General features: G+C 36.9%; 1 protein-coding gene across 3 annotated transcripts in view; it reads right to left on the reverse strand.

The window, feature by feature from the left end:
• The window catches only part of LGR5 (leucine rich repeat containing G protein-coupled receptor 5), a 96,763-nt gene that overhangs the window by 48,889 nt on the left and 30,525 nt on the right, over positions 1-17,349 (reverse strand). For all 3 annotated transcript variants that reach the window (XM_054188459.1, XM_054188458.1, XM_054188457.1), the window contains exon 2: positions 10,281-10,352. In XM_054188459.1, the coding sequence (XP_054044434.1) occupies positions 10,281-10,342 (62 nt within the window). In that variant the 5' untranslated portion in view covers positions 10,343-10,352. The remainder of the gene's footprint in view (positions 1-10,280; positions 10,353-17,349) is intronic.

Genomic DNA, 17,349 nt, shown 5'->3' on the forward strand with positions numbered 1-17,349 from the left:
CGTTACCACATGCTTCCCTCAGTACCTGCTACCTGCCACTGTTGGAGTCAAGATACCAGGATATGTTTGGCTTTTACATAGGCTACGTTTTTATACTACTGCATGTTTCTTTCTAAAAGATGTAAAATAAATGAGCCGAGAGAAAAGCATGTTGCCTCCATCCTTTCAAATGGCAGCAATTTATAAAATATCTTTCAACACAGTTCAGCCCAGGTGGCAATCTCTGCTCACTGCTGGAATACCTGCAGTGCTGCAGGTCAGGTTCACGGCCCACGAACCTGAAGAAGTTCAGGTGTGTCCGGGCTCCCCTTTGAGCGTTCGCCATCTGTTTACCCCTTTGGCGTATTCTGACCTCTCCTGCAGTGTCACAGTTCTGACAAATGGCGGTCACCAAGTCAGAAGAACATTCCCAAAGACAATGCAACTAATGAGACACCCACAAAGCTCTGAAAATTATCAGAAACTTTTCTTTGTCTTCTTTCCATTGTTGCTCATGTCTGAAAAGAAACACTTAATTCCTCAGAAAGAAGCAAATAAACATGAAGTTGTGACTGAGCACAGTCAACTGTGTTCTTTATGTTTTTAGTACAATGATTTTTCTTTGCCAACTCAAAACTGCTTTGTGCGTGGATGTTGTTTTCTACATCAGGACAACCTTTGCCTGGTACCAAGCGTCTCCTCATTACCTGCTGGGATGGAACTCTCACTACAGACTTCTCTCTACAGCTAACAAACTGTGGCATTTAATAAAGAAAGCATCTCTCCACTAACCATGGAAAGAAGCTGTGGCAAATCTAACCCAGCTACTCCCAAATGTCTGCAGCAAACAGTGACAATATGATATGGGTAGTGGCTGCTTCTTTGCTTGAGTAAGATCTAGGCAGCAAATGCTGAACAAGCACCTGTAAAGTGCATTTCAAAATCTAGTGTCAAACCTATAGGAAGGACATGAAAGGAAGATAATAGTCTCCTTGGGAAAAAGCATATGTTTACATTAATTAATATTCATGCCGTGTTCTAACAGGATTAGCACAATGGAATTTTCTGGAACTAGTTACTGATCAAATCTTGCGAAGTGCTGAAATGTAGGAGAATACGTGGCACTCTGGATCTTGGTGTGGCTCAACATATGACAGAAAAAAGCAGTGTTAAACGAGTGAAGCTCCACTATTAAGTGAAAATCCAGTGAAATCTGTTGTAATTCTGTTTCAGACACAGATAAGTGGAACTTCATTACACTCAAATTTATGATAAATATATTGGACTCTCATTATTACGTCAGTAAACTGTAATAGCAATACCAGACTGACTCAATATTTCTAGACTAATGCCAGTGCATGCCCTTTAATACAGATTAGGTTATATATCATTGCATCATTTGTGTTGCATTATATTTAATCACTCCACATGTACTGCAATATCCTATGCATATTGTAATTGTGAGTGCAGCCTGAAATCATCCTTCAACTGTGTAGATACTGAGGGATTTCTAAAAAAATAATTCTGTAAACTACTGTCTTGCCTCGAAGTCCCTTTGACTCTGAATTTTACTTCTGTTCACTAACTGGTTTGCTGATTTTATTCAAGGAATGACAGCAAAGACAGCACGTGCTAAGAGTATGCTATCATGAATTTGGTTATATATATATATGTATATTTACAGATGAGTAGGTTAACATAAATATATTTTTTATATCAGTTTTATATTTTCCTGTTTTTTGTAAAACAGGTGTTTCATTACAATTAACAAACACTCCAGACAGAAAATTGAAAAGGAATTATTCAGAAGAACCTAAAGACTGGTGAAAAAAAATCTTTGCTTTTATGAATAGAAATGGAAAGTACAGAAGGCCTGAGACAGTGAAAAAATGCCAACAGTTGGGACAGTTCTGTTGCTACGTGGTATTAAACTTCCTGAATCTGGTGCTAAAACTGTAGTATGCCATGTAGAAAATTCCATTCAAATTCATGCAATCGTGAATTGTTGTCTATTATATCTTGGGTACAGATAAAAAATTCTCTTTTGTAATTTGAAACTTCTTTCTTAAAAGCCTGATCTGCCTTTCCAACTGCCATAATTGTTCTGAATAACTGATAAAGAACCGTGGTGAAATCTTAGTCTCATTGATGTCTGTGGAAAAATTTGTGCTGACACAAGGAGAAACAGGATTCTCATTTGCATCCTACCTCAGTATCGTATTTGCCAGTAACTTATCCCTTCGCTGAGGAGCTGTACCAATAACACTAGTACCAATCTTAAAACTATTATCTCCATTTCTAAAACAGGAAATGGCTGTTTGTGGAGGAACAACATGGATGTATAACAGGAAAACATAAATTTCCAAATCTTTTCTTAAAACAACTTGTTCTGGTTAGAAAAAATTGCCTCTGTTCAAGGAAGAATTACCAACCTTGAATCTTTTGCTTCAATTTTGTTTCCTGTCAAACATAATCAAAGATACATAAGCACCCGACTACGCATATATTTAGTCCAACTATATAAATATATAGCCAATATATAATTTCTATATTTCTATGACTATAACTTTCTTCAGTTTACATATACATCTATAAGTAAGTAACATGAAATGTTCCTGCTTCTTACATCAAAAAGGCTTTGACCATATGGATACTCATCAAGCACTTATCCAAAGTCAACTAAAATTTTGAGAGAAGAGGTTAATTTGCCATTTATTAGTGATTATGCTTGGGCCAATGCAATAGAAATGTATGAATTAATGGGTGATTAATTACTGTGTTAATTATTAGTTAATTAATGGAGGATATCAACATATCTCTTTCAAAATGTTTTTGAGGAATTACTTTGTTAGACTAGGAATTTAAATGTTACTCGGTATTTTAATTATCTTTTTATATTTCAATCTGTCACATTAATTAAAACTGTAATCATTATAGTAATATAAAAAGAAATGTGGGTCAAATGATATATTAAAAAATCTGATGCTCAGAGAGATCAAAGAAGAAAATGTAAAGATATTCTCCTTTCTTTAAAAAAGGGGAGGGGAGTGTGCAAGTCATAATCGTGCTGTATATTATATTTATTACTACTTATAGTTTAGTTGGAAATTCAAGTATAACACAGTCTGTTCTTGCTTGAGGGCCTAATTGCCTTTTAAAATGTATGTGCCAAATTCTCATAGGGTGTAAACTGGAATAACTCCAACTGAGCTCAAGCAGTTGGAATGAAATCAGTGTGTATTTGATCTTGAGCTGGCTTTGATAAAACAGATCATAGATTTTTTGTCAGTTAAGGATGTGGTCTAAAACGTACTGTTTCTTTCTCCACTTATAAAAGGCAGAGACTCTTTCTGCACCTGGCATGAGTGTGATCCAATAACTGCTAAAGACAACTGATCTCTGCTTTCGTGAAGCTGTCCATGGCCGGCACTGAGACAAGCTGTTTTGCTCTCGGCGCTGCAGAAGCCTTTCTACAGGGCTCCACCAAGACCCTTCTGCTGAACAGCCAGCCAGGTACCTGCCTTCTGATTGCAGCCAGGCCAACTGTCCGGAGGTGCTCCAACATCATCCAGGAATACCTGTGGTGATTCCCAGCAGCAGATCCCAAGGATACAACCGATAAGAGACATAACTTCACTTCTGTGTTTGAAGAATGCTATCACCAAACCACTACTCACAGATCAATCTTAAATTTGTTAAAATTCTTTTTTGCAGTGTTTAAATGTTACAGTAAGATGGAGCAACAAATGGTGGATCATATACTTTACATTTCCTAGGCTGGGTCTTCCAAGTGTCATTTACACTTCTGATGCTGGTTTTTGTTTCGGTTTTATCCCAGTAGTGCCAGTATCACCAGAAAGGGTAAGAACTAACAATAATAATAATCATTAATAACAGGAACTGGATGAAGTGTACTGCAGTACAACACACTATGATCAAATTATCAATAATGAAAAATGTGTTAACTGTTTTGTCATTCCTGTGTGATAGGCAAAGGACAGAAATTGTGTAAATCCAAGTTTTGAGGTTACTACCGTGCTTTGAGTGGTACAATGAAGCAATACCAAAGAACTACTGGAGAAATTACTGCTAACGCTGTCTGGAAATTCAAAAAAACAACTTAGAGAGAAAAAGTTGGTTTTACTGTGCTTGTAAACCTATTAGGTATAAATGTGATATTGGCTGAATTCATTACCCGTAATCCTTCGCAAGTGGAAAATTGAACAGCGTAGGTAACAGAAGTATTCACTGCACTGAAATCAGGAAGTCTACAAACAGGCTGAACTTCCACTGACAAAAAAAGAAATTATTTCTGCCTACTTGCTACTGCAGTACACACAGAATGTGTAAGACTCAAATTAAAATCCTGCCTCAGGATCTACAGATATACAGCACATTTAATAAAGAACCGTTTCACCATAGTTTAATTAAGTATAATTTCACTATCTGTATTGATCGCAAAACACAAAAAGCTCTTCCTATGACTTTTTTTTGATATTCTAAACTAGTTCCTAATGAGTATTGCTGGATAATAAATTACAAGTTCCAGAAAGCATTTACAAACTACAAGCCAAAAATAAACTTCAACATGCCCTCAGTAAGAGCAACGCAGCAGCACTTGGACTTCAACCTAGAACATTTAGTTTTTCCACGAGCATGCATATCTTACTATTTTCACTTCTCTTTTATCTTCTTCCTTCCCCCATCTTCTCCCCTTCTTCCCCTTTACACCACAGATGCACAGCAGTTCCAGTGTCAAGGTTGCTCTGTGCAATTTGCATTAACATTTCCAGAATAATTGTCTGTCAGCACAAGCTATTCAACAAGCAATGCAAGCAGCTCTAATTTAGTAAGGGCATTTGCTGTGTTGTTTCTCTCTTTTTTTTTTTTGTTCCCCATCTTGTCATTCTTGGTAAGACAGCAAAAAGGGCAGTTTGGAGGGTGCCAGGCTGACACATCCACATGTCAGAGTTCTTTGTTGTTACTCGCTTTGGTGGCATCAAAGGGATAGCAACAAAGGCAGTGACAGCTCCAGAACATCAGGGCCCTTATTTTGTGAGCATGAAGGTTACAAGCTGTTATCTCATACAGTAGGAATCTTCTGTGTTTGGGTTTGTTCTTTTCTAGCAAATCAAACTAACTGTGTATGCAAAAGCTAGGGGAGAAATGTACCATAATTGCTTCCAAATGATTAACTAGATAGACATCTTCTCACTGTTTTTACCAACATATGGTTAATTTAAAGATGACCGTTGCAATTCCCTCTGTCAGGACTTTGAGTGCCTCCCTGGCTGTATTAAAGCAAAGTTGGGGAGTCCCAGCCCTGAGTTATCAACAAAGTCTGTCTTATGGCAACAGAATCTACAATGTGCCATGGGCCACTTGCCTGGCTGCTGGCAGGTACTTCTCACTGACAAACACCACATATCGAACACAGTGGCATAGTCTGAACAGATCGCCTCTACATGTATGCGTGTATGAAGTGAAGAAACCAAATTCACAATTTATGTGAAGAAATTGAATTCACAACTTATGCTGCGCAGCTCTGAAATTACCTATGGGATTGTAAATCATTTAGCAGTGAAAGTTCTTGGAACTGTAGCTGACAGAGGTGGCATAAGCCAATTTCCACCAGGAACAGCTCCACTAAAACCTGCTGTGCAAGAACTGTGAAACTGGTATTTAAGTGACATCGTAAGGAAGCATGTGTGGACAATCTGAGACCACTAGATGATATGCTATTTTTACTTTTGTTGCGAATGTCAGTTGCAGATATTTGTAGTTTTTTGCCTTGGAGGTTTTTAAATCTATGCAGATTAATCTTTGGAAAAGATTTTAGTATTTAAGCATTCTGTCCAAAGACCTTTGAAGTAAATTACAAGATTCCCCCACTTTCTCCAAAAAGTTTTGGACTATGGTTTCAGCACTTTTATGTTTTCTACTAACTTACAGAATAGTAAAAAGTACAGAATCCGTTTTCAATGCTAGCCACAACGTGCCTGCACCAGCACAAAAATAAAGACTGTGCAAGACCCCAGGAGCTAATGCTCTCATTTTTCAAAGATGTAAATGACCAGAGAGCTCAGTCCCACTGGTCAAAGTCAGTGGGGAAAAGAACACCTAATTCCCATTAACAGCTTTGAAAACCTCTTTGTAAGAAAAAAGAGCAAACAGAGAGAGAAGTAAAGGGAAAACAGTAAATAAGAACAGATGGTAATGGATTGTGCCTGGTAATTTAGGACTTCATTTTCATGTATACAGTGGCCTCTCGACCACTTCTGCAGTGTAAAGGGATTTCCACACAAATCATGGAGAGATTCACATAATACGTCTGTTTTGTATTGTATCTGTAATTCTGCGCTTCAGTATTGCAGTAAAATGCACTTTTAAAGGCACTTCTGCATGAGTAACTGCTGTAATAATACTGTGATCAATCTCCAAAACTTTGTACATATATTTAATTCCCTTCAAGGTTATTTTAAGAAATAACACAGGTGTCAGTAAGCTTTCTTGCACCTTGCAATTAATGAATTAATGCTTCATTTTGTGAAATGCAAGTTATTTTGAACTGCCTTACTCTGTAGGTAAAATAACTGTAATAAAGCAGTCCTTTGTTTCTGATTTACTAAAACACCTATTTTAAATTGCTGAAAAATAGCAATGTACTAAAAATCACTTGGACTTTTGCTTATCTGTAGAATGTTCCTGTGCTTAAAATTAAAATAAAAGCCTTATATATGTGCATGCGTGGGTGTGTGTGCATATATTTATGCATATACATATGTATGTGTGTGTGGAGATATATCTAGTTGGAGATATTTGTAGTTAGGTCTGATTCAAATAGTTTTAAATTACTATTGGCTTTCTTCCTCACTCTTCATAGAGACATTAATTTATAAAATAAAACAGTTTCAGGCACTGCTTTGAAGTGTTAGTAATCACAAAATGATATGTCTACACTCAGATGCAGTTGCCTCTTAAACTCTTAAGAGTCACACCCTAGGTAATTCTTTACACTTTTTAAAAAATCTTTTTTTCATGCTCTACTCTAACTTACTGCTCTATTAATATGGGCATTCCACACATATTGTAGAATGGCGTATGTATAGGAATACTCCACATGAGATCAAGTCTTGGACTCAGTCATACTGATAAATATCTGCAGTTATTTTGAATTTATAATGAAGAATTTGACTTAATGGTGTTGTACAAGTTCATGCAGAGCAACTTGCTGATAATCAAGCAGCCGAAGCATATTTCTTTCTTGGTGGGAGTTCCATCATATGCACTTTAAGAGAAAATTACACCTGAAAGGCCATCATTTTCACAAATACAAGATCTTGCACAAAACCAAACATTTTAGGAGCTAGAACAGTTCAGTTTTCAAAGTACCACAATGTTTTCCAAAATTTTTAGAGGAACACGCACCTCGAAAATACAGCATACTTTCAATATGTTGTATTTCAGTGACAGTGATCAAAGTCTTTGGTTAAGGATAAATACCAGGCATGATCATCAGGATTGCAAGAATGCTGCTTGCAGAGGTGTCTAACCTTGTCTGGAAGACTGGATCAGATTCAGCCTAGAAGGTCAGAACTGGCTGAGCAGACCTGGCTCATACATCCTTGCTTTGGAGTCAAAACAATTGGTTTAACTGTCTTAATAAATTCTCAGTTCTTTTGGGGTAATGACTCACCAGTATTGCCAAACCAGGCATCTAGGACATAACATCTAAGCTAAAACTCAGAGGATCAACTGTTTGCTTTTATCAGATTTTTGAACCAGCCCTCTAATAAAGGGATTAGTAATACTTTTTTCAACACTAAAAAACCCTAAAAAATGCATTTTAAGATCCTGCTGTTGTTGTATTTCAAAGAGCGGAGAGACATTTCTAAGATGCATTTTAATTTCATGGAAACATTGCTTTGGTCTAAAGATCTCATAAAACCTTATTTTTACAATGTTTGCATTATGGGCCAAAGTTATATTTTGCAACAGTCCCCTGTAACTGAGCTACATAAACAAAACACAGAATTCCCAGGTAAACTGGGAATAAAAATCATGTGGCAATGCCTGGATGGGCAAAATATTTTTCAAACGTACAACCACTGCTCAGAAGTGAGCATAAGGGAAGCATGGGAACTACGATGGCTGTTATCCCCTACTTCAAAATTGAATAGCCAAATCCCTTTCCATCGTCTATACTTTTTCTACGTAATACTAGACTGAATTGTAATACATGCCTCTGAACACCGAAGACTCTCTCAGCACAATGGGTGTGAATTTGCACTAAGAAGAGGTAATCAGTTGCCTCAACTCTTTGAAGACTTCAGTTTTCTATGTTTATTTGAAAAGTGAATACCAAATGGAGGGGTTTCAGAAAACAGCATCAGAATAAATAAGATACGGAAATTATTGTCTTGTGTGAAACAAATGGAGGAGCTGACTGCATATATGTAAACCACAACTAACTAAATATTTTTCTGGTACTACCAGCAATGAATGACTGGAATTACTTAATCTGGAACAGAAGGGTGTAAGGATAATGGTTTAATATTTCCAGTGGAAAAAGTAGGCCTGAGACAAGAATAAGGTCAGTACACTTTCAAAGGTCTTCATCAGGAAGATGAATTAGACTGCTAAACGGTTTCTTAAGCAGCGACAGAAGTCTCACTATTTGGGTCCTCTAACTTTGGACCGTAAAATGAAAGAGTGAAGGTAACTTGGATTAATGCATTAGAACTTCCTTCCATGAAAAGTCCAAACTTTTGTTTTTCTTCTTTTCTTTAATGACTGAAATCTTTGGGCTGGAAGATTTTAGTAGGGTTATTACAATTAACAGGAGACTGGACAAGCAAACATGAACATGATGCAAAAATCCACAAGCAAGGTCTTTGTGGCATGATTCACTTCATACGCACTTGATTCTGTTAACTCTTGGTGTGCGACACCTCTCATTGTTATGTCCATATCTGTATGTTATTTGAAAGTTCCACCAAGAGCAATACAGATAATGATAACCAAAGAAAAGAAATAAGTAAAGGAGGAGAGAGAATGAAAAGAAATAATGCTTTTAAAATAGAAATGCTGACATTAACAAAAATAAGACATGAAAGGAAAATCTGCTTGCAAAAAGAGTATTGTTCCAAGTTAGTGTTACCAAAATTGTTTTAATTTCTTTTTTTTTTTTCATAGATGCCAGCTGGAAAGACCAGGTGGCAAAATTCAAATGAGCATTAGGAAGGACACCAAAAGTTGTCAGTGCAATACCCATCTAAATAGTGGAGGACTGTACATATTTCATAACTTAAAATAGACTGTGACTTTGCAAGAAGGGCAGCACCATGACTTTGCATATCTTACGTGGGTTTTATGGTGTGTTAGCAGCTAAACTTGCTATAAAAAAAGGAGGCTTTCACTTTTAAAAGCTTATAAATCCCATTTCATAAGAGGCTGGATGCCTAGACAATTCTTTTAATCAACTTTCAGAGGTACTCATGCAAATGCAGGTGCCAGCTTTTCCCCACCAGATCTATGGTACATCAGTTACAGAGCCTCCATCACTCCTCAGGAACTTAAATTTTCTTTTAAGCTTAGGCCATTATAACTAGGGTCACTGCCAAATCCAGGTCTCATGAATGCACAATACTTTTCACTTTTGGTTAGTCACCATCACTTCAAACCAGCATTCCTCTTTTGATGTTGTGCTTGATTAGCTAGTTTTCGCAGTGTACTTTTTCCCCTCAGTGAACATACTAGATAGCGTAACTAAGCTTTCTGCAGGATTCTGCATTTTACAGTCAGCCTTCAGGGATGCTAAATTTAAGAGCAAGGAAACAGTAATTAAAAGTGATTAGGACAAGAAGCCTCAATACAATGAAATGTGGGCTCAATTGTCCTTGACATAGGGAGAACGAGGCAGCAGGTTTTGGTTTTGATTATAGCTTTACTTGCGATTTTAATAAACATGAGCCAGTATTCAAACTTTTAATATCCTGCTGCTTAACTATTTCCAAAAAGCAATCCAGCTCTTTTAAACAGCCCTTGTTTAAAAATTTTAATTTGTTTGGCTCTGTCTCTGCTTAGAGAAGTTGTAGCCTCACGGTAACTCTTTTATAAGTTCATTTCCAGAATCACGAGCAATTGGTTTTTTTTCAGCTAAGTGTTTCCGCATGTGCCAAAAGTGTCAGGCTGACAGCTTTCCTGCACCGTTTTATCTGGTTCCCACAGTAAGTATGAGAGACAAACACAGGAATGTGTCTAGTGCTGACTATGCCCATCAAGGATACAATGATACTTACAGCTCTTCCAGGAAGCGGAGATTGTGCACAGGGTTTGAGGGCAGTTTAGTAATGTTGTTCATACTGAGATCACTGTAGGGGAAAACAGACAGAGACTTAACATGGCATGCCACAACTGTGGTATCCAGCTGTTCATTCCACGCATTTTTAAGTACTACATTAACAAAAATTAGTTCCTCTGCCAGAATTGATGAATCATTATCTAGTTAGCACATTCAACATTCTTCTTTCCTATGAACACAGCTTTGTCAAACCAAATACAGGTTGTGGCATGTTCCTTGCTTCCAAAGATTTTGGAATGTTTTATCATGCTCTATAAATCAGCTGGAACACTAAACAATCCTTTTAGTCTACATAATTTTAATAAACCGCTGTACTGTATTAAAATTTACTTGGAGTAGTAAAGGGCAACTACTACGGTTTTTGTTGTTGTTGTAGCACCGTAGCACACTTGGTTTACTAAAGTAGACAAGCAAAAGCGTACAGTGTATAGCTGCATCATTCTTTACATTTCACGAATATGGAAACATTTTGCTTTTGCATACAACCTGCTGCATGGTGGTACTGATTTGCGTTGCCTTACATTAGGCACATCAGGTGTCCCCCAACCCCACCTTACTTCAGTCAAAGAAATGACATATTTTCAAATAATAAACATCCCCTTTTTAGAGTGCTCTTTTTTTGCAGGTTCTCAAATTGCATTAAATAAGTGAAATGAACCATAAAACAAGGGTGTAATGTGATCCTGCTCTGTAGCACACTTCCTGGTGGGGTTCCACGGTAGTTCCTGGCACAGGAAACAACCAGCCATATCAGCTCTGTCAGAGCTCATTCAAGCTATGTTTTAGACTAAATTTCATATAGTACCTTTTTATTTTTAACATGTTTTTTCATTGTTTTCCATTGTCTTCCCCATGGCCCACAGCATCATTATAATTGCTTTGCATTAAGTATAAAAACTGTAAACAGACTGCATTATAAAATTCTATGTGAAAGATATGACTACACAACTATATCAAAATTCCTGTAGACTGCTAAAATAAAAATATCAGACCTGAATATTTCATGCAAACATTTTGTGATAATTTAAAACTCCCCACTATTTAAACATATATATATATATATATATTTTTATACTTTCCAGCTACTTTGGGTAGTATTTCGATAACTTTATTTCTTCCAGCTGTTGAGAGCTTACAAGGTAAATAAGTTATCTGTACTTCGGTGGGTAGACATCCTATTCCTATTCCATCTAGTTCTTATTACTCACAGTCTGTTTCACATTACAGAATATATGCTTTTAGTCAAAATAGTTAATTTTGTTGTTTGATCTTTTGCTGAATTTTAAAATGTATAATTTAAAAACATACTTCACGTAGAGATTTTGAAGTAAAGGAAATGTGTTAATACTTTACAACAATTATCAAATCACTGTTGGGTAAGGTTTCTGCATTCACTTCAAAATCAAGGTATAATTTGAGAACTGTGTACTTATTAAATTCATTCTTTACTGTAATACTTTATCACCTAATTCTTCCATACTGTTTAGCACGTTATTATCCTTTCACTTTGATAAAGGCTCAAAGGATTTATTCTGGCAAAGGAACAAAAACATTGATTTATTTGGCAAAAGAAAAACTCATCCAGGTAGTGAATCATACACTACTGAATATTAAGATAAACCCAGTATTTTAACAGTATCATTTTGATCACGAGATTTTCAACACTTGTCTTAATGCGTTTTTGTAAACACAACAAATCACATTTTAGACTTAAAAAGCCAGCCTTGGTGGTAGATGGGAGTGATTCACCTTCAGACAGATATATATTTAGGGGATTCTAGAAAACCAGCATTAACCAGTGCTCTGGCTGACCAGGGAAACCTGAAGCCTGTTTTTCTAGCATATTAATTTCTATTAGTAGTAAGCAATACTTGTCTGCTTGTATCACCCACAGGACGACACCAGTCACAAGAAATCTACAGACCAGACCCTAATATCTTAAGAGGATCGGAATAAGAGATGGTGGCTTTCATTACATTCTTTGATCCACAATGAGAAAATCAACAATACATCCACTTTTCTTAAAAACATCTTTAAATCAGAGCTCTATTTACCAAATAGAGGTGGAATTACCAAAAGTGAACTCCAATGTCCTAGTCTCCTTTTTGGACTCGACTCATGTGGTAAAGTATGTGCTCCACATCATATGATGGAGGAAAACCTCTTCTTTTTCCCAGTGTATGCTGCAGCAACTGCCAGCTCTTTTTAACCTACCAGTTAAATAATCTCGTTATTTTAGATAGGTTCCTTTTTTTTCCATATTATTTTCTTCTTCGAACATAAAGTAGGAAGATGGTTTTGTGCAACAGAACTACTAAACGTTACCTATGCATATTTCATAGACTCATAGAATCATTTAGGTTGGAAAAGACCCGTAAGACCATCAAGTCCAACAGTTAACCTCACTCTACCAAGTCCACCACTAAACTATGTCCCTAAATGTCATGCCTACACATCTTTTAAATACCTGCAGTGACGGTGGAGGTAACAGAAATTATTTCCAAATTTGTTCAATAATGTCTTCCCAAACTAAACTAGTTTTTCACAGGCTAGTAAGTAATACACAGGCCATTCCAGTCTGTGTTGGCTATGTGTTATTGTTGTATTGTTGTAACTATAAGGGTTTAAGAATATAAGGAAAGCTACTGTAGGGAGAGTTTAGCTGATATGGATGGAAAAACTGAGAAACTTTCAGGCACAAAAATCAAAAACCTCTACTTCTTCCAACTGTACCAATTGGCTAAATAGGCAACATTATTTCTCCCTAAAATCCTCACATTGCTTACACGAGCAAAGCAGTAGTTCATCTGCGCTAACAGTTTTTAAATTCAGAATACTCTTTTGGGTCAGAATCACCATGGAGACGCTTTTCATCCAATTTTTGTTCACTGAGTAACTAAGGGACTTACGAGAGAAGTCCCATCACCCAGAGCTACTTCTCGGGGGATGTCTGGAGAAGTGAGACAAAGAAAAAGAGTTAGTGCAATGCGATCAGTCACTGGGTCTCATGTGAGCAATACTGCAAAGTTTGGGCTGCTGAGAAGAAATTCCTCACAGTGCTCCAGAGACAAATATGGGAGGTTCTCAACAAACTGGCCAGCCGTTAAACCATATTGCCAAGAAGACATAGCTAGGGTGAGATTTATGGCCATTAGCTAGATCAAGCACAGCTAATAGCCAGAAAGAGCTAGTTGGTAAATTGTAGGCTTACATATTATTACTATGAAAACCAGAAACAACTGTAATGGGTATGTCTCATGTCTGGCACCTGCAATGTTTTCCTTCCAAAAAGGGCATCAAACAGGTTTTCTAATTTCTCCTTTCAGTGTTAGCCTGTCAAAATCAGCAATTTGCTCTCTCTAGAAAAGAGAAGGAGATGAAAGATGGCTTGCAGGTCAGCATTTGTAGTGTAATGCTGAAAAATACTAAGATCAAGGCACTAGATCTTTAGCTATCCCCAGTGGAATGGTTCTGATTATATTTTATTTGTGTGCCTGTGCATGTATACTCAGAACCAAACCAGCTGAAACTGCAAACATTTCTTGTTAAACTTGGTAGACTCTTACAAGCTACAGTGATTAAAAACTTACAATTATTAGAATACTGAAAATCTTTAAATAAGTTAGTGTAACAGAACTAGTCCTATATCACACCACCAAAGCACACGCAAACCCCACTTACATCAGTAGGAGTGGCATTGTAAGAGTACATGCTGAGTTTTAAAATGCTCCTACTCTAAACAAAAGTACCAGATCTACCTTTATAAAAAGTACCTGCACCATGAGCTGACGTACTGTACTGGAAAGGCGATAGGTTATTTTGAACAGTCAGATGAACACATCGTCTGTTCTCCCATCAGTACTCCTGCAGCCTGTTTCCAACTGCTCACTATAAAAGCAACATACCAGCAAACAAAACTTTTATCTTTTCAAAAGATAAAAAGTTTTACTTCAATGACTGCATTGGCAACATGGCTCACTATAATGATATCTTAATTATACTCTGTGCCAATCAATCACCACGCTGTGTCTCTGGTGACTTGCAAAGGGAATCCAACCTGTGCTGAAATCTTTGAAGATCAGAAAATACTGTGAACTGTAGCATGCATCTGTTTTTTCTTGGTGACTAGATGGGTAAATTCTGAGCATTTGCAAAACTGAGTCCAAGAAGGCAAATACAACAGGTCTTTTTTTCCCCCAGTTTTGTCGTCCATGCATATACATGCTGAAAAAATATCCAGTTACCATCTTAAAAGTGAGTAGCTCACAATGAATTCCCAAAAGCAAGTAAAACAAGTTAAGTGAACTAGTTCTTCACATGTAACAGATGAGTCTGGAGGCCAAGTTACTAACCTGTTATTAGCCATTATTACAAGAGTTGTTTCAGTGACTATTCATCTTGGAAGATCAGTTTTCCACATTATATTTAGGTCTTTTAGACAAGAACCCAAATCTGTCTTGGGATACATGCAAGGTTTCTGTGGGCTTTCACCAACCTGGTAATCTACTACTATGGTAAACTTCAATTATACTGAATGGTACAAACTTGTCTACCCATTGCAGGGCTTATACAACAAGACAATTTTAATTTTGTAGCCTATCTTTTTTTTAACAGTTGCAATATGTTTGATTTTTAGAAAATTATCAAGACTTATTATTAGGATTATTAATTATGTTTCCTCTAGGCCTGCCTTAGCACAACAAGATGTATTACTGATTATTTTTATGGAAGTCTTCAAAAGACAAAGCACTCATAAAAATACTGAATAGACTGAATGTACTCCCTGAGTTCTTACCAGCTGAACTAAGACAATTTCCTTAATTCATTTACAGCAAAATTTGACACTATCTTATATGCAGCAATACAAAATAATGAAAAGGGATGAGAATTACTACTGCTGTCCCCTTGCTATGCCTATCTTTTTAACACAGCAGTCTTGTTTTTACTGCTGGCAGAATAGTTTACTAGCTCCACTGTACAATGGAAGAATATGCCAGCTATTAAGTGCAAATGCTACTAATGCTACTAATGCAAATGCTTCACTATGGATATTAAAAATAACTTCATCTGCTACAGCTACTTGAAGTAGATAAATCTATCTGCCATCACTGTAATAGTGGTAGTACTTCCTATTTTTTACAAATAAATTCCTATAGCATGTTTTCATTCAAGGTCTCAATAAATAAATAGAATAATAACTACCATCATTTTACAGAAGGGAAACTAAGACACCTAATGGCAAAGTGACATGCTCACAGTCAAACAGCAGGTTAGACGCCACAGAGGAACCAAACACTGATGATGATTTGTCCAGTGCCCTTTTCATTAAATCACACTGTCCACCCCATGGCATTTACACCAGTTTTCCAAATGATGATGCATAAGCTGTCAATAGCCTCAGAAAACAATGACCATATTTTCATTTTAACGGTCCTAGATGACATTATATTCCAAAATCAACATGAAAATTGGTAGTCATGTATTTGCATGTTTAATACACCCATGCAGAGCAGCACAAGGCAGAGTATGAGCATGTATAAATAAGCATTGTAAGCGCTTCCTGACAATTAAATCATAGCATTTCTCCTCACAACTAGCTTCCAACTTCATCTGTGGTTCTTTGAAGGACTCTGTAGTAAACTATGATTAAGATGTGGATTTCCACTAAATGATTCACATTTGAAGCAGTACATCTTTGTATTAGGAAAAGCCTTCTGGAAAAAATGTGGTAGATTTGCAGGAAGAAGCAGTAAAGAGGGAGAGTTACAATAGATCTTACATGGAGCAGGTAATCTCTCTATCAAAGAATTCACAGTAATTCATTATCCCATGCAATATTATGTGTAATAGCAAATTATCAGCAATTGGTCCCATTCTATGCTTTTAAAAATTAACACAGAAGTGATGCAAGGCTAAACCATGATTGCTTGTTACTCATTTTTACAGAAAATTTCTGTTACTTGACATTGAAGTTCATTGTTTCCAGAGACCCAACACCTTTTTATTAAAACACATCTTACAAAAAGCAAATGACGTGGTTGCATGAGAATAGACCCTGCAGTGAGAGTACATGTGCCTGTGCACCTCATGAAGAGCTTTATGCCAGTAAATGGACTGTACTCCCACTGTCCTCCTCGCACCATCCTTCCCTTCCTTGGCATACCAGCGATGCTTATTCCAGCAGTGCATTTTGCTTACAGAAGAGATGATAACCACTGCAATTGTACATAGACATCTATGGGAAGGATCAGGCACCTTGAACTTATGGAAGCCTCAAAGGTGATCCAGCAAGATCAGGAGGGCTCTGTCTATACCTCTTCTCTACTGTTGTGTCTTGGCCAATAACCCATTGTGTGGCTATTAAACATCAGAACCTGGCAAACCAAACTGACAGGCCACATCTGGATTCAACACAAACTAACAAAATGGTTGGGCCAAAATTCTGCACTCCCAACACCTGTCAGTGGGTTCCTCTAACGTCACAGACAGCAAAATTTGGCTTATCACTGCAGAAGCTCTGTAACACTGTCATTTTAAACAGCATACATTATTCCTGAACATAGTAGGCAATTCTGTCATATAAACAGCCATCAAAGACTTACTTAAATCTTGACTGTAGAACATTTGTAAAGCAAACAGTACATGCATGATTAATCTTTTCAGGAAACAATTTTGCCATTCAGTTTATCCAAGACTCCAGCAGAGGGAGCAGGGCAGAGCAAACAATTAGGGTCAAAAAGAAAGTAAAGATCAAAGATCAGATCAAACGCACACAGTGCCGAATTAATCTGACAAGTACCTGACATTTCATTCTAGGTACAAAGATTCTGGCTCTCTGCTTTTTTTGTATATCAAATTCACAATGCTCCCCAGATGAAATTATCCATTTACTTTCAAAGCTGATTCATGGCTGTTCTTTTGGCACTGAAGACTCAGTTTGCTAAGTAATAATTACCAGGGTAAGTTACAAAAACATTCCAACATGTCAATCATTTACTGTACTTAAC

Source organism: Rissa tridactyla, chromosome 1 (genome assembly GCF_028500815.1).
Source record: "Rissa tridactyla isolate bRisTri1 chromosome 1, bRisTri1.patW.cur.20221130, whole genome shotgun sequence".
In the NCBI taxonomy this organism is placed as follows: domain Eukaryota; kingdom Metazoa; phylum Chordata; class Aves; order Charadriiformes; family Laridae; genus Rissa; species Rissa tridactyla.